This window comes from Neophocaena asiaeorientalis, unplaced genomic scaffold (assembly GCF_003031525.2).
Source record: "Neophocaena asiaeorientalis asiaeorientalis breed wild unplaced genomic scaffold, Neophocaena_asiaeorientalis_V1.1 scaffold194, whole genome shotgun sequence".
Lineage (NCBI taxonomy): Eukaryota > Metazoa > Chordata > Mammalia > Artiodactyla > Phocoenidae > Neophocaena > Neophocaena asiaeorientalis.
Window position 1 is genome coordinate 2,512,452 of NW_020172638.1, and position 22,106 is coordinate 2,534,557.

Consider the following 22,106-nt stretch of genomic DNA (forward strand, 5'->3'; position numbering starts at 1 on the left):
ATATCCTCCAGACAGGAGAGTGGAGTCGTCTTTCCTGAAGAAACTGAATGATCCCTGATAAAAGACCTTCAGATACTGACATTTGGGAGATCTTCAATGTAAAGGCTGGCTACTTGACCATTTAACCTACAAGAAAGCCTACCAGTTGACAAGCTCCAGAACATCTGGTCCACTTCTTAGTGCGTCACTCTTAAAAATGAGTTAAAAGCCAAATATCACCAGACACTTGAGAAAGGATTCCAACATGAAAAAATAAGATCTTGGGGGAAACGGACAATGCAGGAAAAAGGAAAAAGAAAAAATAAATTAATATCCTTTGAGTGCTAAGAGGTGAAATTGATTTCCTAAAACAAGAGTAGAATGCTATTTTTTAAATCTACTTTATTTATTTATTTTTGGCTGCATTGGGTCTTCATTGATGCGTGCAGGCTTTCTCTAGTTGCGGCAAGCAGGGGCTACTCCTTGTTGCAGTGCACAGGCTTCTCATTGCAGTGGCTTCTCTTGTTGCGGAGCACGGGCCCTAGGCATGCAGGCTTCAGTAGTTGTGGCACGTGGGCTCAGCAGTTGTGACTCACAGGCTCTAGAGCGCAGGCTCAGTAGTTGTGGCGCACGGGCTTAGTTGCTCCGCGGCACATGGGACCTTCCCGGACCAGGGCCCGAACCCGTATCCCCTGAATTGGCAGGCGGATTCTTAACCTCTGTGCCACCAGGGAAGCCCAGAATGCTATTTTTTTAAAAACAGAAAAAGAAGAAACTCTTAGAAATTAAAAATGTGATAGTAATATTTTATATTTTAGTAGAATATTTAGAAGCTAAAATGGAGGAAACTTTACCCAAAATAGAACAAGACAAATAGAAAGTAGGAGAGAAAAAGAAAGAGAAGCAATTTAACATTTACCTAATAGGAATTCCAGAAAGAGACAGTGGGGAAATGGAGGGGAAGAAATTAGGAAAGAAATACCATAAGATACATGCTTCCCCCCCAACATCTTAGTATCTCTGAAATCAGAATGTTTGTTACAGTCGAAGGTGTGACACATTTTAATTGGCAGTACTTTCTCTTTCTTAATGGTACAGTGCTAATTGTGCTCTTAGATTAGGTAGAATACTAAAATACCAAAACAAAATATTTTTTTCCCCCAACATGAGGACCACGAGTCTCCGGATTAAAACAGCCTACTGAAAGCCTGTTAATAATAACCAAAAAAATAAAATAAAATAAAAAGAAGAAGAACCACCCTACTCAAGAAGGATCGTTATTATGAAATATCAAAACACCAGGGATAAAGAGAAGATCCTAAAAGTTTTGCTGTGGGCTGGATGTGTTCCCTCAAAATTTGTATGTTGAAGCCCAACCTCCAATGTGATGAGGTTTAAAAGTGGGGCCTTTGGGAGGTGGTTAGGTCAGAAGGGCAGAGCCCTCTTAAATGGGATTAGTGCCCTTATAAAATGGACCCCAGAGAGCTCCCTCACCCCTTCTGCCCTGTGAAGACACAGCAAGAAGATGGCTATCTACGAACAAGGAAACAGATCCTCGCCAGACACAGAATCTGCTGGCAACTTGGACTTGGACTTCCCAGGCTATAGAATTGTGAGAAATAAATTTCTGTTTGTTGTAAGCAACTCAGTCTATGGTATTCTGTTATAGCAGCCCAAACAGACTAAGACAAGCTTTTAGAAATTTTTTTTATACCATATATAAAGGCCTGGGGGACTTCCCTGGTGGCGCAGTGGTTAAGAATCCGCCTGCCAATGCAGGGCACACAGGTTTGATCCCTGGTCCGGGAAGATACCATATGCCACGGAGCAACTAAGCCCGTGCGCCCCAACTACCGAGCCTGCGCTCTAGAGCCCGCGCGCTGCAACTACTGAGCCGTTCTACCACAACTACTGAAGCCCACGTGCCTAGAGCCCATGCTCCGCATCAAGAGAAGCCACCGCAGTGAGAAGCCCGTGCACTGCAACAAAGAGTAGCCCCCGCTCACCGCAACTAGAGAGCCCAAGCAAAGCAACAAAAACCCAATGCAGCCAAAAATGAAAAATAAAGAAATTTATAAAATAAAGGCCTGGGTATAAGAATAATATACGATATTTCAACATTGAAAGTTAAAAGTCAAGGAGCAGTGCCTTTGAAATGCTTAGTGAAAATGATTCTCAATGAAGGTATTTTCAGACGTGTACCTATTCTTTGGAAGAAGAATACCTTCTTCTGCCAACAGTAGAAGGTTATTAACTAAAGGAAAGACATGAGATTCAGGCAGCAAAAGACCCAACATGTACAAGCACAGTGAAGAAAGTTCCTTCCCGTTATGATGAATAAAGGATGCTTCAGAAGACTAGTTCATTCAGTAGGCTTAGAGAGTACTCAGTCCAGATTGAAGCAGACAGATGATTCCAGGAGGGCTGTCTTTAGGGGAAAAAAAGAAGTTATGAACTGTCCAGTAGGTTTGAGTATTGAAAATCCACTTGAGAGGCAAAGTGAGAAGAATTTGAGATAGGTGCAAAGAAAAGAAAGCAAGTTTTAAAACAAAGCAACTATAAATTTAACAAAAATAGAAACGTTGTACACAAGAAATGTAACTAGAGTATATTACTTCAAGCAGTGAACAGTGTTTACATAGTCATAATATTTGTAAAGACTCAATATTGATTTAACCAAAATGTGTGCTATGAGTGTCAAGTCAGCTGTAATAGGATGTCTAAAGGTAATATCTGAAATTGTTGAGTCAGGAGAAAATAGTATAAGGTTATTAGCTATCATATAAATAGCAGAGGGAACAATGAATAGAGCTGAAAGGGTATCGAGAACACTGGGTACTGCTACCTTTTTGTTATATAAGCCTTGCATCATTACTTGACCCTTTAATCTTCACTCAGACCTTCTTGACATATGGAGCTGCCCCTGTGATTTCTCTTGAGCATGTCTCCTGGTTTCTATTTGTGTTAGAGCCATTTCATTCTGTCTGGATTTTTCTCCCTTCGTCACACCTCATGTTTTCCTCTCTTCCCTTTGTTCTTTGCCCTCCGATCTGCCTCCTTCCTATATCCTAGATCTACTTTTCTTTCATCTTCTAGAATTTAATGCTGTTTTCCTTTCTTCTGGCTTTTTGAAGGCTCAATCCTTTCTTGTCTTTATGCACCTGAAGTAAAATTTTTATTTCTTCCACTCATGAAGTATACGAAATTTATCTAAATAAATTGATCCATACCAGAATATAACAGATAGACATCACATTCCACCATCTCCCTCCCCAGGAATGGTTGCGTGTTAATTCATACTTATGTACAATTAGTTGAATTTCTCACCAGTTAACTTGTTCCAGCCAGTGTATTTTGTTTTCTCCCTTCCCTGCTGGAGAGACTTGATTATTTTTATCCGTTATTCCAGTAGGGCTGGGAGAGAGACTGCCTTCATAGCAGAAGGTAGGGTGCTGTATAGCCCTTCAAGCCAAGATACCTTCCTGGACTCCAGAATTTTCTATCCTTTCTCAGCTGGCCAGAGGACTCCATGCTCTGATGATCCATGCAGAGGAAATAGGGAGTCTGGGCTGTTTAGGTCTCCATAATCATCCAAGAATCATTAAAGCAGTTTCTTGCTTAGTGGGGAAATAATTCTCTTAATGGTTCTTACAGTAGCAGGCAAAGGTTCTTCTGAGGCTTGAGAATTAAAGGAGATAAATAAGTACCTAGCACAAAGGAAGAGCCCAGTAAGTGTTAATTTTCCTGTCCTCTTCCTCCCAGATGCTGATCTTGCTCTCTCAGACTATTCACCTAGTTCCTCTTAGGAACTAGGATGCTATGCAGTAATTTTCTGGCTGACAGTAGGCCTGGCCTCAGACAAAACTGTGAACTGACTTTCTCTTAATTTGGTCCTTTGAACCTTCTGTTCCCCTTATTGTTTATTTCTAATAACCATGCATACATTAATCACTCATAACATTAACTTTGTATTATATTACTACAGTCCTAAACACTATATTTATCAATGCAGTCTTTGTAGCTCTTGTATCAGAGTCACATGCATGATTGTTAAGAATTGGAGAAAACATGGGCTTCCCTGGTGGCACAGTGGTTAAGAATCCACCTGCCAATGCAGGGGACACGGGTTCAAGCGCTGGTCCGGGAAGATCCCACATGCCACAGAGCAACTAAGCCCGTGCACCACAACTACTGAGCCTGTGCTCTAGAGCCCGTGAGCCACAACTAGTGAAGCCCACGTGCCTAGAGCCTGAGCTCCGCAACAAGAGAAGCCACCACAATGAGAAGCCCGCGCACCGCAATAAAGAGTAGCCTCTGCTCGCTGCAACTAGAGACAGCTGCACGCAGCAACAAAGACACAATGCAGCCAAAAAATAAACAATAAATTAATTAATTTTAAAAAAGAATTGGAGAAAGCTTGTTAAAAGTAGTAGTGGTAAAAATGGTTTAAAAAGATAAAATGGAGATGACTGTAGATGACTTTGGATGCCAAGTTAAAGAGCAGCACCCCTGTAGAGGTCACAGGCAGGAGTACACCAGCAGTGCCCCATTCTTTTCAAATCTCCTCATGGGCCTTTAGCGGTAGTTTCTTCCAACTTCTATGCATGCCGTAGCTACTGTTCATATAGTAACCCTAAGGCAGCAGTGATTTGTATGATGGCCTTAACAATATCCAGGGAATTTCACCAGTTCCCTGTTCTCTGCTGGTTTTCTCCATTTCTTTGAAGCTTCCCTCAAGCTCCCTTAAAACTTGCATTTGAACATCCAAAATGATACTCATAGCTGTGAGTCCAGCATACACTTGCATAACTCTTTCAGTCATCATGGGTTAAACACAAAATAAACTACAGAAAGAGAAGCCCTGGACTTCCCTGGTAGCGCACTGGTTAAGAATCCGCCTGCCAATGCAGGGGGCATGGGTTCGATCCCTGGTCTGGGAAGATCCCACATGCCGTGGAGCAACTAAGCCCGTGCGCCACAACTACTGAGCCTGTGCTCTAGAGCCCGTGTGCTGCAACTACTGAGCCCACGTGCTGTAACTCCTGAAGCCTGCATGCTCTAAGGCCTGTGTGCCGCAACTACTGAGCCTGTGTGCTCCAACTACTGAAGCCCGCGCACCTGCAGCCTGTGCTCCACAACAAGAGAAGCCACCACAACGAGAAGCCCGCTCACCACAACGAAGAGTAGCCCCCGCTCGCCACAACTAGAGAAAGCCCGTGTGCAGCAGCAAAGACCCAAGGCAGCCAAAAATAAATAAAATTAATAAATAAATTTTTTAAAAAAAGAGAAACCCTAGAGGAGTAGACAATAGACAGCGAAGAACCCACTCAAAACAGGAAAGTACGGTAGAATGCTTGCTCATTGGCAGGGAACATTTGTGAAGTGTTACATTAATGACACTGACTAATTGTTTAGAGTATTGTCTGTTTATCTAACTCTCATTAGCTGAGAGTATATTTTAGCACTTAGAGCATGGGGAAGATATGCTCTAGTAGATTTGAGTATATACCACTTAGGAAAATATTTCCGAGAATAAATAGCATTATAGTTAGCACTGCATGGTCGCATTAAATAGAGTGTGTGTATAATAGGCAAAATTTCCAAGCATGTAAGTTTTCCTTTACTACATTTTTGGCCCTCTTTCAGGGCTATTTTTTATTTCTAGTGTCCCTTTTCTCCACCCCTAAGAGCTTTAAAAAAAAATACCCCCTTTTTAAAAAATATCGTGGCTTGCCTAACTCATATGATCCCTCTGATCCAAATTTGCTTCTCCTCTGCTGTAGTCTACTTATCACAATACCCATTTGTTCAATTTGACTGATCTAAACCATAATTGGAAAGAAAGAAAATTCATCTAAGTTCTCTTGAAGTATGAATGGTTTATTGAGTCAACCTGAAATACTGGTGTATTGAAAGTTGTAACTCCTGTACTTAAATGAGTCTCTTAATTTAACCATTTTAGACAAAAATGACTAAGTAAAAAGAACTCCAGGGCTTCCCTGGTGGCGCAGTGGTTAAGAATCCACCTACTAGTGCAGGCGACACGGGTTCGAGCCCTGGGCCAGGAAGATCCCACATGCTGCGGAGCAACTAAGCCCATGTGCCACAACTACTGAGCCTGCACTCTAGAGCCCATGAGCCACAACTACTGAAGCCCGCGTGCCACAACTACTGAAGCCTGCGTGCCTAGAGCCCATGGTCGACAACAAGAGATGCCACGACAATGAGAAGCCCGCACACTGTAATGAAGAGTAGCCCCCGCTTGCTGCAACTAGAGAAAGCCTGCATGCAGCAACGAAGACCCAGCGCAACCAAAAACAGATAAATAAATAGAAAGAGAGAAAAAAAAGTATTAAAAAAAAAAGTCCAGGCTAAGCAGGAAAAAAAATGCGTGAATACAGTGACCAGCAATACCACCTAGGGTGTATTGCTACTTACTGCAAGATTCCAGCTGGGACACCGGTGGTGCTGCCCCCTCGCCCTCTCGTCATGCTCAGGGGAGATATTGTGAGTGGAATATAGCATGCTTTCCATTGACACAGGGCCTTAGAAGCAACCCCTCTCAGCGCTCTAGGAAGCCACTACCATTTGGTTCAGGTTGATGATCATAAAACTTATTTCCCATCTCTGATTTAAAACCTTAGAACCATAGCACTTTATAACATTATCTACTGATGGATGTGTGCTACAGAATAATTCTCCTGTACTTAAATGGAAATCCTTAGATATTAAACCCTTTAGTATCTGAAAAATTGATTCATACAAAAAAACTATCTGAAGGAATTGGTTAAGAACATGTTAATTTTAAGCTTTTATTATAGCAGTTTATTTTTCTCCAGCAGGGTTCAGCCATCATGGAGTCATGAAGATGGTTGATAATTGGGTTTGACCAAGGTTTGGGTTTCGCCAGACAAATATAACGTATGGTGTAGAAAAAGTGTTCAGAAACTCTGCTATGGACCCTCTATCGAGCTGTCTTCCTTCAGGGTCTTATCAAAAGGTTTAGCACCTCCTGGCTTCTGACCTAAGTCAGCCACTGACCATACATATACATGCTCCTTCCCCAGATAGAATTGCCTGTCTATGCTCCCACCAACGTCACAGCCATTTCCACTTCCAAACTGTGGGAACTTGGGCAGCAGGTTCCTTAACTTCTCTCTAAGCCTTAGTTTCTTCATCTGTAGTGTAGATAATAGTATTTACTTATCTCATTGTGGTGAGAGTTAACTGAAGTAATTTCATGTAAAGCATGGTTCTTAGCATATAGTAGTACCTTATATGATAATTGTCAGAATTATACTTGAAAGAAAAAATTATTAATAAATGAGAATTCAAATAAAGGAACTAAGGATTCAGTGAAAGAAGCTAGAAAAAGAACTACAAAGTAAACCCATAAAAAGCAAGAGAGGGCTTCCCTGGTGGCGCAGGGGTTGAGAGTCCGCCTGCCGATGCAGGGGACACGGGTTCGTGCCCCGGTCCGGGAAGATCCCACATGCCGCGGAGCGGCCATGGCTCACAGGTGGAGCCTGTGCTCCACAACGGGAGAGGCCACAGGAGTTAGAGGCCCGCATACCGCAAAAAAAAAAAAAAAAGCAAGAGAAAGGATTTAAATTCCAAAATCAGTGAATTGGAAAACAGGAAAAATTTAAAAAGCAAATGCACGACATTAGGAAAGCAAAACAGTATATAACCACAGATAGGAAGGAGATTAAAACATCATAATAACTGAACTATTTACAGATGAAATGATATAATGTCTAGGATTTGCTTCAGAATAATTATGAGAGTGGGGGGAAGTGAGTATCTGAAGCAAGATTGGCCATGAGTTGATAATTGTTATAGTTGAGTGGTGGGTTCATGAGGGTTTGTTATACTCTTCAGTCTACTTTTAGATACGCTTGAAATTTTCCTTAAATTTTATTTAAAAAACATAATAGTATACTCAATATATCTCTATACTGATATGGAAGTCTTGCTGAAATATGTGGTTTTCTAAGAAAACCTAAACGATATTTAGGAAGGAATAGAAAAACTATGACTTTACCAATAGCAAGGGAGAAATTTAAGTTATTAAAGAACACGTACCGCCACACACATCCCACCACTACAGTGGTCCCCCCACCACTACAGTGGTCCCCCCACCACTACAGTGCCAGGCCCCAGGCTCCATTAGGAGAAATCTTGGAAACTTTCAAGAAATAGATTGTCCTAAAGCGTAGGAAAAAAGTGTATCACCTTCTAGTCCGTTTTATAAAGTTAGCATAGCCCTGAAAATGAAAGTTAACACAGAAAAGGAAACTGTGCCACTTTATGAATACAGACAGAAAAATCCTTTTAAAAATTTACAAATCAAATACAGACTTATATTAAAACAATAGAATTTTCCTAGAAATACAAGCATATTAGGACATCTGTTGATATGAGTTATCAAATCAGTAGGTCAAAGGAGAGAAGCTAAGTTTGTATTAATAGATAATAAAAAGACATTTTTTAAAATTGAGTATTCATTCTTTTAGTAAAGAGGAAGTAGTCTGATATTAACATGATTAAAATATGTCTAAAACCAAATATTGATATCATATTTGAATAATTTACTGAATATATTCCCAAGTCAGAATCAAGGTAGCATTTATTAGTGTTTGCTTTATGTTCCATAGACTGTGAGAAATTTGAGTTTTATTCTGGGATGGGAAGCCATTGAAGAATGTGAGGTGGGGGTGCGACCAAGCCTGATTTCTGTTTTAAAATTATTCTGGCTGCCATGAAGAGAAAGGATTGCACAGGAAAAATTTGGAAGGAGGAAAACCGGTTAGATGGCACTAGATGATAATGGTTTGTACTGACAGTGTCAGAGAAAATAGAAATAGACAGATTTGAGATTTATTTCAGAGATAAAATCAGTAGAATTTATTGATGGATTATATATGAAGGGAAGGAAGTTAGATTAGAAAGGAAAAAGCCCAACAGGACTTACAGGTTTGGGAGATTGGTATTGATGCCGCTGCCTAAAATGAGTAAGGTTAGCTTCAAATCCAAATCCAAACTTCTTGATAGTCTGTAAGGCCCTGCTTAATGTGGCCCGAACCTACTTCCCCATTTCCTTCTCTTTCCTTGGTGTTCACCACATTCTAGCCACCAAGGTCTTTCCTTTGTGCTTTGAATTCATTAAGCCGATTCCTAATCTCAGGGCTTTTGCATTTGCTGCTCATTCTGTTGGAGGACTCAAGACCATGAGTCAGCAAACTTTGTTTATAAAGGGCTGGGTAGTAAATATTTTAGGCTCTGTGGCAACTACTCAAGTCAGCTGTAGCCATTATGTAGGGAAAAAAACCAGCAGGAGCTCTTATGTAAATAGACATGGGCATGACCAGATTTAGCCCTTGACTGGCCCTGCCTGGTTGTAGTTTACCCCTGCCTGAGGTCTTGGTGTGGTTCTCTCATTATTTTTTAGGTTCTTCCCGGAGGACAACTTGGCAAATACGTTACAATCAAGAAACTTTGAAATGCTGCATACTCTACCTCTAGAAATACAGTGCCACTTCCAGAAATTATTTCTAATAAATTGTGAATGTGCACAAAAGATGGGGACATCCCAGTGATATAGAAGATCAAGTACCCAACAATAGGGGATTTATATAGTAGAATGCTCTGCAGTCATTGATAATGCATTGAGGATGGGGCTTCCCTGGTGGCGCAGTGGTTGGGGGTCCGCCTGCCGATGCAGGGGACGCGGGTTCGTGCCCCGGTCCGGGAGGGTCCCACATGCCGCGGAGCGGCTGGGCCCGTGAGCCGTGGCCGCTGGGCCTGCGCGTCCGGGGCCTGTGCTCCGCGGCGGGAGGGGCCGCAGCAGTGAGAGGCCCGCGTATTGAAAAAAATAAAAATAAAAAAAAATAATGCATTGAGGATGATTTAATAATAGAAAATAGGGGTCAGCAAACTATAGCTGAGACCTGCCCCCTATTTTTGTAAATGAAGTTTTATTGGAACACAGCCTCACCCATTCCTCTTCACGCTGCAGTGGCAGTGTTGACAGAGACCAGTATGGCCTGCAAAGTCAAAAGCATTTACTTTCTGGCCCTCTACAGAAAAAAAAAGTGATAATATGTGTACTATGGTCCATGTGTATATGTGCGTATATACAGACAGAGACTAGAAAGCACCAACATAGAGGATTTTTTCCCTCTTTTGTTTTTCTTCTTTTTATTATTTAAGTTTTCTTTACTGGACATGCATAGTTTTTATAATAAAATTACTCTTCAAGTAGTAAGGCAAATGATAAAAACAATAAGACACAAAAATGAAAAACTAGCTGAAAACTTAATACGAGAAATTTAAAGATAGTTAAAGTTAGAGGCAGGAAAAAGGTTAGAGGCAGGAAAATATCAACAATAATATCTGGTTTCATGTACACAACCACACAAGTAGTGTCCATTTCAGATTTCAGTGTATGATACTTAGTTGGGCAGCCATTATTTGAGTTCCTCCTATGTGCTGTTTGCCTGTTCTGAAGCTTAATCTGATAGGGACAATGGGTTGTGCTTAAATTCTAATAAATGCCATAAGCAGTGTCCCTTCTGTACTCATACAAAATTGACAAAATATCCAAACATTTCTCGTAGACACTGGGGTTTACTGCCACAATTTTTCTAAGCCTGACAAGACTCCTGGAATACCTCTGATACTTAGACATGGTATGGATATTTGAGCACACACAAAAGGAACACTGAGGCATTTTTCAGTGTTTCAACTGCTTATAATGAGATATGGGTTCGTTCTGGTTCGGAGATAGCTAACACCCAAGTAAAGCAGTTGCTCAGTGATATCTTGTATATAAGGGATTCTAATCGTGTGAGCTAGTCTTTTAACTTTATGGTACTTTTTGACATAGAGGAGTTTTTGAATTTTATAATCAAATCTATATCAATGTTTTCCTTTATGGCTTGCATTTTCTAAACAGGTAGCCAAATATCCTAACATCTCCCTCAGATGTAAAGTGTCACATTCTTTTCTGTCACTCTGCTTTTATACAGCAGTACCATGCTGTTTTAATTAAGGTATCATTTCAACTGAGGGAGACTTAGTTCAGATTTTGATATCTGAAATATTGCTTCATTTTTTAGGGGTAGTATTAAAAAGCATAACTCACAGCAAAATGTGAATTGTTAACCTGAGCATCACTAGTCATTAAAGCCAATTTAGACTAATCCTTCAAATTCAAAAAAGGTTATTTGGTTGCTTCTGTTCTGAAGTATTACTTGAGTAAAATTGATGACTGCTCTGCACAGAGACACTCCTGTTTTATTTTGTACCCCTTAATTGGTTCTATAGTAACCATGATGTTTGCCTCTTCTTGACAGTCTTTTTGTTTAATACATTTATTTATTTGTTTATTTATTTATTTATTGGCTGCATTGGGTCTTCGTAGCTGTGTGCAGGCTTTCACTAGTTGCGGCGAGTGGGGGCTACTCTTCCTGGAGGTGTGCAGGCTTCTCATTGCGGTGGCTTCCCTTGTTGCGGAGCACGGGCTGTAGGCGCACGGGCTTCCGTAGTTGTGGCACGTCGGCTCAGCATTTGTGGCTCACGGGCTCTAGAGTGCAGGCTCAGTAGTTGTGGTGCATGGGCTTAGTTGCTCCACGGCATGTGCGATCTTCCCGGACCAGGGGTCAAACCTGTGTCCCCTGCATTGGCAAGTGGATTCTTAACCACTGTGCCACCAGGGAAGTCCCAAGCAGGATTTTTTTTTATTCTTCACCTTGCATTAGGTCATTTATAGAACATTACCATAAAAATTTGATCTAGGAGGAAGAGCCCTGGCCTTTCACATGGTACCCTGTAGCACCTAATGGACCCTCTAGTGTTTGCTCAATACAGGACAGCAGCACTGAGCTCCCATGATAGATAGCTCCGTCATCAAATATGTCCCTGCCTTGATCATAGTTCCTTCAAGCTTGGAGCAAGCTTGGTGATTTTTAGAGGCTCTTCAGGTTTTGAAAATTCAGTGATTTTATTAAATTCATATAGGGTATGTAGATTAACATTTGAGGTTTTTATTGGTTCCACATAGATTGTGTACATTAAGTATTTTCCCACAGCTCTCGATGTTTCTGTCCTTTGGTTTTGTTTAAATGCCGCTATCTCAGTGATCATGTTCTGAATACTGGCATACTTTCAAAAATATTTCCCAAAGCAAAAATACCTTAGAATAACTTCTGGAAGTTATTAGAGGATGAAATGGAGTAAGGGATTGTCTGTTAGCTTGACCCCTCCTTCTCTTCCAGGTTGACTTCTTCAGTAAATGTTCCTTTTGCTCACTAATAGCCCAGGGAGTGGACTTTTTTTTAATTTAGATTTTATCAGCTAGGAATGTGAGTTTTAACTGTGGGCCTTGACGTCTTTAACCTGGTTGATAATTGATGTTTATAACCATTGTGAATTTATATGTAATTCACTTTCATTGAAGGCAGGAAGAATTTGTCCTTACATCACAATCAAAAAGCTTCTTGTGGTCATTTTCTTCCCATAGTTCGGAAACTCTTCCTCATTGACAGGGAACACCCATGACATGTCTATATATAACCTTAAAATAGTCTTGAAACTGTCCTTTGGAGTGTGTGTATAAACATTACGAAGGGTAAAATTTCACATGAGAATTGATGACTTGTTATTTTAATTGTGCTGACTAGTTTCAGTTGCTTTTAAAGTGTCGTATAGTTAAGAAATACCAGCATATCTCAGGATTCTGAAATAAAATAATGTTCGTTTCACGGGTTGTGAAAATTGTCTGGATTTCTGGGAACCAGGAGTACGAACATTTCAACAGGATTTTGCTATCAGCAAATCTGTTTTGGTTTCCTGTTCTGGCCTCTCTACCTATCAGCTACATTAGTGCCCTCGCCATTACGTTTCTCCTTTCTTTTACCACAGGAAAATTGTCAGGCCTCTTTCTCTAGCATTTCAGGACCCGCCTGACAGGAAATTTTCTAATTGCCGGAACAGCTGGTAGGGGAAAACTTTGCAGGGGCTTGGCCTTCCCTTTCTAACTTAAGTTTTACCGTTAGAAATTCTTTATCACCATCATGGTTTCATAGCCATGTTTAAATTTCTGTCTTTTCGTGTTCGCTCTATACAGGTAAGCTTTGTTCAACTTCTTTAGAGACTAAAATGTTTCGGTTAGAGCTAAGTATAATTATACTAATTAAACAATTATTTCACTTTATATGTTCTTTTAAGAAGCTTTTCAAAATTCAAAACCAGTTCTTATAGAACATTTAAAGAATAATATTTCTATTTACTAAAATTAAGCCAGCTATTTGTATTATATATTTCAACTCTGTGTATTTTGTAAACTTATTTTACATTGCCTTTTTAGTGCTAAAGTAATTTTTAATTTTGTTAGTGTTTGTAATTTTGTATAATAAAACAGATGACTGTAACTCTCAGTATTGATTGAACTAGGCGTGAACAAAATTGTGAACCTGCTAATATTTAGGAGATTACTATGTAATAATAATGTAAGTAACATTTTGATGAGTAGGAGAATGTGTTATTTTAAAGTCAAGAACTTAAAAACAGATTTTTGTTGAAATTGGTTCTTTAAAAACTTTGAAGTTTTTAATCAATTATATTTAGCTTTAAGCAAGTAATTTTATCTTACAGTAGGCACACTTTTCAAAGCATAACTTTGTTGAAATGTGCTTAGTGAATGATAATTTGTATTGTATTTAATCTAAAATCCTGCCAAAATCAACTTGATATTTTGCCATGAGAATTGTGCTATCCTGCTGCTCTTTAAAGAGAATTAAATTTGTTGATCGGGATTCCCAATTGGGAGAAAACTCATGCTCTTTCCAGCAGTTATTGAAAATATTAGTCTGGAGAACCAGCAATGCTATTTTCTCAAACATAGATTCAAGAAGCTGGCCTAGAATACTCTCTTAAAGAATTTGGCTAAATGAAAAATTCTGAATGTATTATTCATTAGCAAATCAAGTAAATTGAATTTGGTCAAATTGTAATCTAGAATAAATTAAAATGTGGTTTCTCACCACAGCTTGAATGACAAGACTAATTTTGTGTCACAGCCAAATAATTTTTATGTATCTTGATCATCAAAAAAAAAATTAACATATCTTTTTCAAATTAAAAAAAGTATATTATTGAACTATAATTATCTATATAGAAAGCGATGCTTTATTTATTTTACTTTTGGATTATATTTAAGAGATAAATAAAATCTTATAATTTCATTTGTCGGGTCTTTTTTTTATGATAGGCCAAAAAATGGTTACATATCTATGAGTAGAAAATATTTATTGGCTTTCACTAAGGAATATTTAAATATTTTATTTCGAGCTTCAACAATATTTTCTGACATTAAAAACAACTTAAAAAATACAAATGCCTTAAGAACACACTTCCTGACTCAGGGGTGGGGAGGAAAAAGGAAATTATGTATACAAGGCAGGGCATAATGCCAAATGTTGAATCATTCTTTAAAATCAGTTAATGTCACCCAGTTTGTTTTCTTGATATTTGCATGTTACAGTATTAGGTTTTATATAACTCAGGTAAGCAGTGTCTGTTTCAGTCCCTTTTCTTTAATCCTTTTTAAAAACATTTTAAGAACAAAATTTTATATTTTCCTTTTCAACTTGAAAAGGAAACATTGAGTTAATTTTTTCCCGTTAATTTTTTCCCAGTAAGGGGTGAACCTCAAAGACCATTTAAGATGGAACCTATCAACCTTTTGTTGGTCCTGGGAAACAAATGAGGTGGCTTTCTCTGTGACTGGAGGAACAACAAAAGATCCACCTGTCCGTGAATTTTCTTCTGCCATTTTTCTGTGATGTTTAAAATGATACTCCTTACAAATTCCTAAAATTATAGGGTTTTTTTGTTTTTTAATTTTTGGCTATGTTGGGTCTTCGTTGCTGCACGCGGGCTTTCTGTAGTTGCGGCGAGCGGGGGCTACTCTTCGTTGCGGTGCACGGGCTTCTCATTGCGGTGGCTTCTTTTGTTGCGGAGCATGGGCTCTAGGTGCGCGGGCTTCAGTAGTTGTGGCACACGGGCTCAGTAGTCGTGGCTCGCGGGCTCTAGAGCTCAGGCTCAGTAGTTGTGGTGCATGGGCTTAGTTGCTCCGCGGCATGTGGGATCTTCCCGGAGCAGGGATCGAACCTGTGTCCCCTGCATTGGCAGGCGGATTCCTAATCACTGCACCACCAGGGAAGTCCCATAGATATTTTTTAACTGAACTGACTTTGTTTTATCTATCAGGGTCATATCTCAACAAGTATTTTCCCAGTAGTACATCTTTGAAGCCCTAGGTAAATTCCTAGAGAGCAGATACTCTTCTGTATCGTAGTTTTGCTAATACCTAGTGCAGTACCTGGCCTATAATCTGAATTGCCTTCTAATTAAAAGGAAAGAGCCTAAGAGAATATGTCATAGACCAGAAACACTTCCATCAGGACCAGGCAGTCAGGAAGAAGCAAAAGTACAAGAGCCTTATTATTATTATTATTATTAGGTCTCTCCCCAAAACAGCAAAGATTTCGGTCTGTTTCATTTATTGTATATCTCAGACAGCTAGAAGAGTGCCTGGCATGTATTAGGTGTTCAATAAATAAATGTTTAAATAGATGAACGAATGAATTCCCATTCATAGCTTGAGAGTACTGAACACCTCTGAGTTTGGCAACTGTGAGTACCAAATGTCTGAAAGTGCTGGGAGTGTAGATGAAGGATACAGGGTTGTGATGTAGACCAGCTGGCAGCTTCACAATTTTGCCTACAGGTAGACCTTTATCTAGCAAATAAACGTAGACTTTGTAAAAATAAAAACATGGAATTTTTTATAACTTTTAAAAATACACAAAGTAAGTTTTTGTGGTAATGACTGGGCAGGTATCCATGTATCAGTTCAAGTACAGTTGTGCCAGAAAATGTAAAAATGTTAGCTTCACAGAGTAATTACAATGGATATAACTTACATCTCTGCTCTACTTCATTGATAAAATTCTTTTTCCATAAAATTACAGTTGCTTCACTGTATACTTACAGGCAGAAACGCAACTTTACAAACTATCAAACTGTAGTTCTGTGTTGTCATGTGACAGATTTATTTCAGTAACAGGTGATTTAGTGACCTAAGGTAGGTTTGTCACATGCAAATATCAGTCTGTCCTTGGTTATCAATGTCTTCAGAAATTTGATATCCCTCTCTGCATCCAGCTCATTGGATTCCAGGTATGAGCTAGAAGGGCACATTGTTGCTTTCCTATCTGTTGTCCAAGATTGCCCAAGCATTAGTATTATGTCCTAATTGAACCTCAGATTCATTTCGAAGATATTCATGATCCCATAACTTGGAAAGACTGGTGACATAAAGCACAATTTGGGGATCAAGATACCAACCAAGGATATTGTGCCTATTATGCTACTGTGACTTCACATATACATAAAAGTAGATAGAAAATGGCTTGCTGATATGATTAGTAAAAATTTCAACTGGGAAGGAGCAGAAAAATGTGTTGGGGATAGTTTTTGCAAGTTTTTGCAACTTGGGCCATAGGCATTGATCTTTTCTCTCCACCCCCAAGAACATTTTTTGTATCCTCTGCATCCCAATTTAGAAAAAAGATTTTTAAAAGTCTAGTTACTATCCTCAAGGAGGTTTGGAATGATTGCATCCATTTTGGGGAGGAAGAGGTAGGGAGTGGAGGAAGGTGCTATTTTAAAAAAAAAGAAATATTGAGAAAAGAAGCACTTGAAGATTTACTTTAAAATAAGATTTGCCAGGATAAATTCAGTATGGGGGTGGGAAAATAAAGTCAAGGATGTCTCTCAGAAAAGAGACAGAAAATAGGAGAAAAAAAGATGAAAATTAAATTCCAGACATACAGTATCCAGCTAATAGAGTTGTTGCAAAAAGAGAAACCCTGAAGAGTGGATGGAAGGAAATTATCAAAGAAATGTCAGAATTCCCCCAGAGGTAAAGAATTCACGTCTTTAGATTATAAAGGTTCACCAAGCATCTAGCATTCTGAAGGAAAGGAGACCATATTTATCTCACTTAGTGTGGAATTTCAGAAATACAAGGACAGAAAATTCTTAAAGTTTCCAGAAAGAAAAACCAGGTCACGTACCAAAAAGTATATATCAGGCTAGCATCATCCAGCTCATCAGCAGTGCTGACTGCTAGAAGACAGTGGACGAATGGCGCCAACATTCTTGAGCAAGATTATTTTTATTCTAGAATTTGGTAGCAAGCCAAATTATACAAATGTGAAGACAAAATAGAGACATTTTCAGATGTGCAAGATCCAGAAAGTTTTCTTCCACATCACCTTTCTTAGGAAGTTACAAGGGAGTAGTCTAAGAAAGAGACATGGGAAACTGAAAATAGTGGATTCAACCAGGAAAGCACTGAAGATATATCCCGAGATAATATCTACGCAGCAAGGCCTAGAGAACAACCCATCCTGATGGGAGGGTAAGAGAGGGCTCTCAGAAGAATGGAAAGTATGGTAAAAATCTAAGACTTAAAGTCCCCTTGGATTGTCCCACAAGTCACTGTTAGGGGCCCATATGAAAGGAAATTTAATACACTTCCTAGCCTGTGTTTGAGCAATATATTGTCATGAAAATGCTGCTGCTTATATAGGCTTTCAGCTTTTAGAATCAAGCTGTAGTGAGAGCATGAAGGAGTTGGTTGTGGTTACAGGAGAGAACGTTAATTTCCTTAATATTAATAACCTTAAATATTAATAAAAATAAGCTATTAGCAGGTGGGGGGAAGTTTGAGGGAAAGAATGTATGGGCACTATTACCCTCCTTTTACAAAGTGAAGAATTAGGATTCTGTCTAAAACTTATAGAAAAGACAAGAAGTTTATGTGAAATTAATATAATTATCAAACAGTGGGGAGGAAGGTGATGGATGGAAGGGGCATAGTATAAGTAAGTCCCTCATCTTTCTTATTTTTAAATCAATAGGTATTAAAGTTAATAAACTAAGAAATGATCAAAGTAAGTGCAGAAAGAATTAAAATTTTTTTAAAGCTTAGGTATGGGGGTGAGAAGAGACTTGCTTTTCACCATAAGCTATTCTACCACTATTTGATTTGTTACCCATGTGCATATATTACTTTGACTTTAAAAACAAAAAATTTAGGGAACAGGAAATAACCCAAGTTGACAGAAGGCTACGTGTAAGGGAATGTTGGGAAATAATACCAGAAAAGCAGGTTGAGACCATATTGTAGGCGGCCTCCAATGCCAAGGTAAAGCAGTGCATTTAATTTGGAAAAACTTGGAGGAGTTTTTGAGCAGTCTGGGCATGTAACTGGAGCTGTCTACTTTCAGAAAATGAATTTGTCAGGAGGATGGATTGGAGTGGCAGTGGCAGAAAGGGGCATTAGGAGTGACCAAGCTAGTTTCAGTTTCCTACAGGAAAGGTAATGAAGGATTACAGCAGGACGATGTTACGGGAAATAGAATGAAAGGTATTCCCAGAACCATGCTTGATACATAATAGGTGCTTAAGTGTGTTTATTGAGTGAAGGGATCCAAGGGAGACTCTACATTTTTTAGTAATTTTTTGACATGAAAGGAAGGATAGTCATCAAAGATGAAATCTTTCTTGAATAGTAACTGCTGTTTATTTTGAGATCCATGGCCTGATTGTAGCTCACACTGTGAGAGTAAGGCTTGATGCTGTATGCCTGTGACAAAATGCAGAACGGTTATAATTCAGTAGTCCTTCCTTGCCTATGTTGCCTCTTTATTTGTGACAGACAATTGTAGTAGGTATTTGCTATGAAATATAAGATGAAATAATGTTGCAGCCTAATAAATTACATCCCACTTAACCCAAGAAAGAAAAATGGTAAAATACATAGAACATTACAGGGTATAGTTCTTCACAGCGTCATGATATAAGGGCGTAAATAGCCATTAGATTTCAGTTAGGCTCTTGAACAGTTCGTTTTTCCCACAGGAGGCACACTGGCACATGCTGGAATCCAACCCATGAACTTAGCCTCATGAGTTCAAGTCTGTTATCCATTAGTCTTCAAAGTTTGATGTGACAGCACTTTAGGGTACAGAAAAGAAAGAGGAGAACTTCTTTATAGTTTCATTTCCATGTATAATGTATATAATTTAGTAATACAAAAAGTATATAATTTATAAGTATATGTAATTTAGTAATACAAAAGTATATATGAGCCAATAAGTATACAAATATTGGGTATATGCTATTTTTTTTATTAATAATGGTGTACTACCAAAAGTTCAGAGACCACTTCACTAATCAGTTTAGCTAACTGACCGAAGAGATACAGACCAGTTACAAAGGCCAGGGGAATAAGTCTGTATGTTCCTGTCATTGATCTTGGATGGGGCACCACCAAGAGCCTCATGACAGTCTCAACGTGGTGTAATGCTAAGATCCTTGTTTTAGAAGTTGTTAGAAGTCAGAAAACCTGGAATTGGGCCCTAAGTCTGCCAGTTACTAGTTTGTGATCTTTACTTGATCTCTTTAAACTTCAGACTGTAGAATATTCAGACCATTTTACCTTTAAAATTTCTAATGGTGAATGGGGGAATCTGTAGAGAGTTCTGAAATGTTTTTGCTTGCTTTGGGGTATACTCTGTGTTATCATTAGCCCTCTCTAATACTGATACGTAGTCAAAGATTTGCATGAAGCATAAATAGAAAAGGTGAAAAAACACCTCACCCGGGCTTGATACATGTTAGGTGTTTAATAAATATTTGCTGGATTTTAATCTGAATCTTTCTTACTTAATCAATCCCACATATACATTGTTCTTTGAAATTTTTTTTTATTTTTTTTTTTTAAAGAATTTGGTAATTTGCTTCCTTTCTTTCCTAATGCGCCTAGGAACAGCTATCACTCTCAAGACCTTGTACACATTGGTCTCATTTAGAGAGAAGGGTGCCCAGGAAGGAGTCAGCTAATGTTTGATTCTACCCTAATGCTTATTGCATGGGATCATTGTGAGAATTAAATGAGATAATACATATGGAATTACAAAATAAAAGACTAAACCATATTAGGGGATTGTTTTATTATTGTTGTCAAAGTTCCAGGAAAGTCCAAAATGATTAAGCTGCCTTAGTAGTAGAACATTCTACAAACTACAGCTTCTCTCTTACAGAGTAAATTGGTGGGCCTGGATTTCTTTTTTATTCTCTTATAGGAGCTTTTTTTCCTTTTACTACTCATTTTCAAAAGCTACCACATTAGGATATCCTTGGTATATCTTTTTGAGAAATCTTTGTAATTCCTTATATTGCCAGCCTTCTGTGTCTCAGAGAATGTTAGTTGAGTTCAAGCATTTATATGGAATACAATGGTAATAAAAAATAATGAATTATTTATGTTTGTATAACACATTTAGATTCTACTCATAGTACGTATGCACTAGAAAAAACATAGGCAAAAAAAAAGATAGTCTTTGACAGGCTTATGTTTCTTGTTTTGTTGGGTTTTGTTTTATTGTTGTAGTTTTGGGCTGATAAAGTACATGTCTTGATTATTGAATAAATAAGGTGTACTTAATCTGCTGATCTCAGGGTAATTAAGTAATTGAAATTCTATGTTTACTTACATGTATTTTCAGCCTTTCTCTTCTGACACCTTCTCTCAGGTATAGTAAAGCATCCACATTCTTTAAGTATCCTTCTCTTAACTCTAAGACCTTCTACTTTTCCATCATGCTGAACATGTTTTTTCTGTCTAATCCTCCATCCAAATGTTAAATCTTTTTTGATTTTGTGTTTTAGAGTTATTCCTTTCTCCCATCTCAGATCTCAGTTAGTCCTAGAAACAGAAAGTAACTTAGATATTTCAAACACAGTAAACTTCAGCAGGCTAATTCAAACGGCCTTGCTGAGGGTAGAAATCTCCACGTTGACCCAGGAATATTTTTCAGCCCCTCTCCCCAATAATCAGGTTTTGTTGTGTATAGTGTTGGTTCTACCTAATACAGTCACATATCAGAGCACACCAGATTACTCTGATCTGTTTTCAGTCTTCTTTACACACTCTGCCCTCACCCCATGAAACTAATCATTCTGATTATCTCCAATAGGAAGAGTGAAGACTTGAAAGTATTCAGAACTAATGTTATGTAGAGGTTAAACTGGCCTATGTGGTTGGCTGGTATTATTCTTTCTCTGACATTTAACTTGGAAGTATATTTGCTTGGCATGTGTTCTCGTTTTACTTGGTGGGTCAGTAAAGGTGGTTTGTGTATGTTAATTTGAGGATTTCTAATATGATACAATAAATTTACATTGCTTGATTTATAGCCAGAGGAAGTAGCTCTAACTCTGTTTTATCCCCTTATATTTGCATCAACAGGAAGAAGGCAGTATCAAAGAAATTGCAATCACACATCATGTAAAGGAAGGACATGAAAAGGCAGATCCTTCCCAGTTTGAACTTTTAAAAGTACTAGGGCAGGGATCATTTGGAAAGGTAAGCCATGAATATGTGCTTTGTAAAAAGTTGCTTTTTGGAATTCATGTATATTTCATACAAATGGGGAACAGAAATATTTTATGAAATACTACTCATCTCCCTACAATGCAGTATTTTCTGTGTTTTTACAATTCTCACTATCAATAAGTGTGACAAAGTGAATAAAGTCATTCAGAAGTACAATGGGAACTTTCATAACTTGGCAGTGTTCACTTCATATTCATTTTATCTTCAAGAGTATATGACGTCTCTAATTGCACTTTTTTTTTTTTTTTTTTTTTTTTTTTTAGGGGCACGAACCCGTGTCCCCTGCATTGGCAGGTGGACTCTCAACCACTGCGCCACCAGGGAAGCCCTAATTGCACTTCCTGAATGATTAAAAAAATCACAAAATGTTCCCGTGACACACTGGCCTCTTTTTGAGTCTTCATGTAGAATCGGAAGGTGATCTTACAATACATTATAACAGTGCATCTCAATCTTTCCTCCAGAGTACCCCTAATACCAGCAGAAAGCGAATAGGTACTCCCAAGGAAATAGGGTGGGGGGTTACCACTACATGTACGAAATTTGGGGGACTTATAGCTTGTCTTTAAAATGAAATCAAAGGCTGCATTTT

At 38.6% G+C, this 22,106-nt stretch overlaps 1 protein-coding gene across 4 annotated transcripts in view; it reads left to right on the forward strand.

Annotated features, from left to right (window-relative positions):
* Positions 1-22,106, forward strand: part of RPS6KA3 (ribosomal protein S6 kinase A3) — a 107,350-nt gene that overhangs the window by 31,526 nt on the left and 53,718 nt on the right. For 3 of the 4 annotated variants that reach the window (XM_024739426.1, XM_024739427.1, XM_024739429.1), the window contains one exon: positions 21,368-21,484. In XM_024739426.1, coding sequence (XP_024595194.1) covers positions 21,368-21,484 — 117 coding nt within the window. Of the gene's footprint in view, positions 1-13,030; positions 13,109-21,367; positions 21,485-22,106 lie in introns of those variants that run through there. The other variant, XM_024739428.1, reaches the window with a different exon arrangement.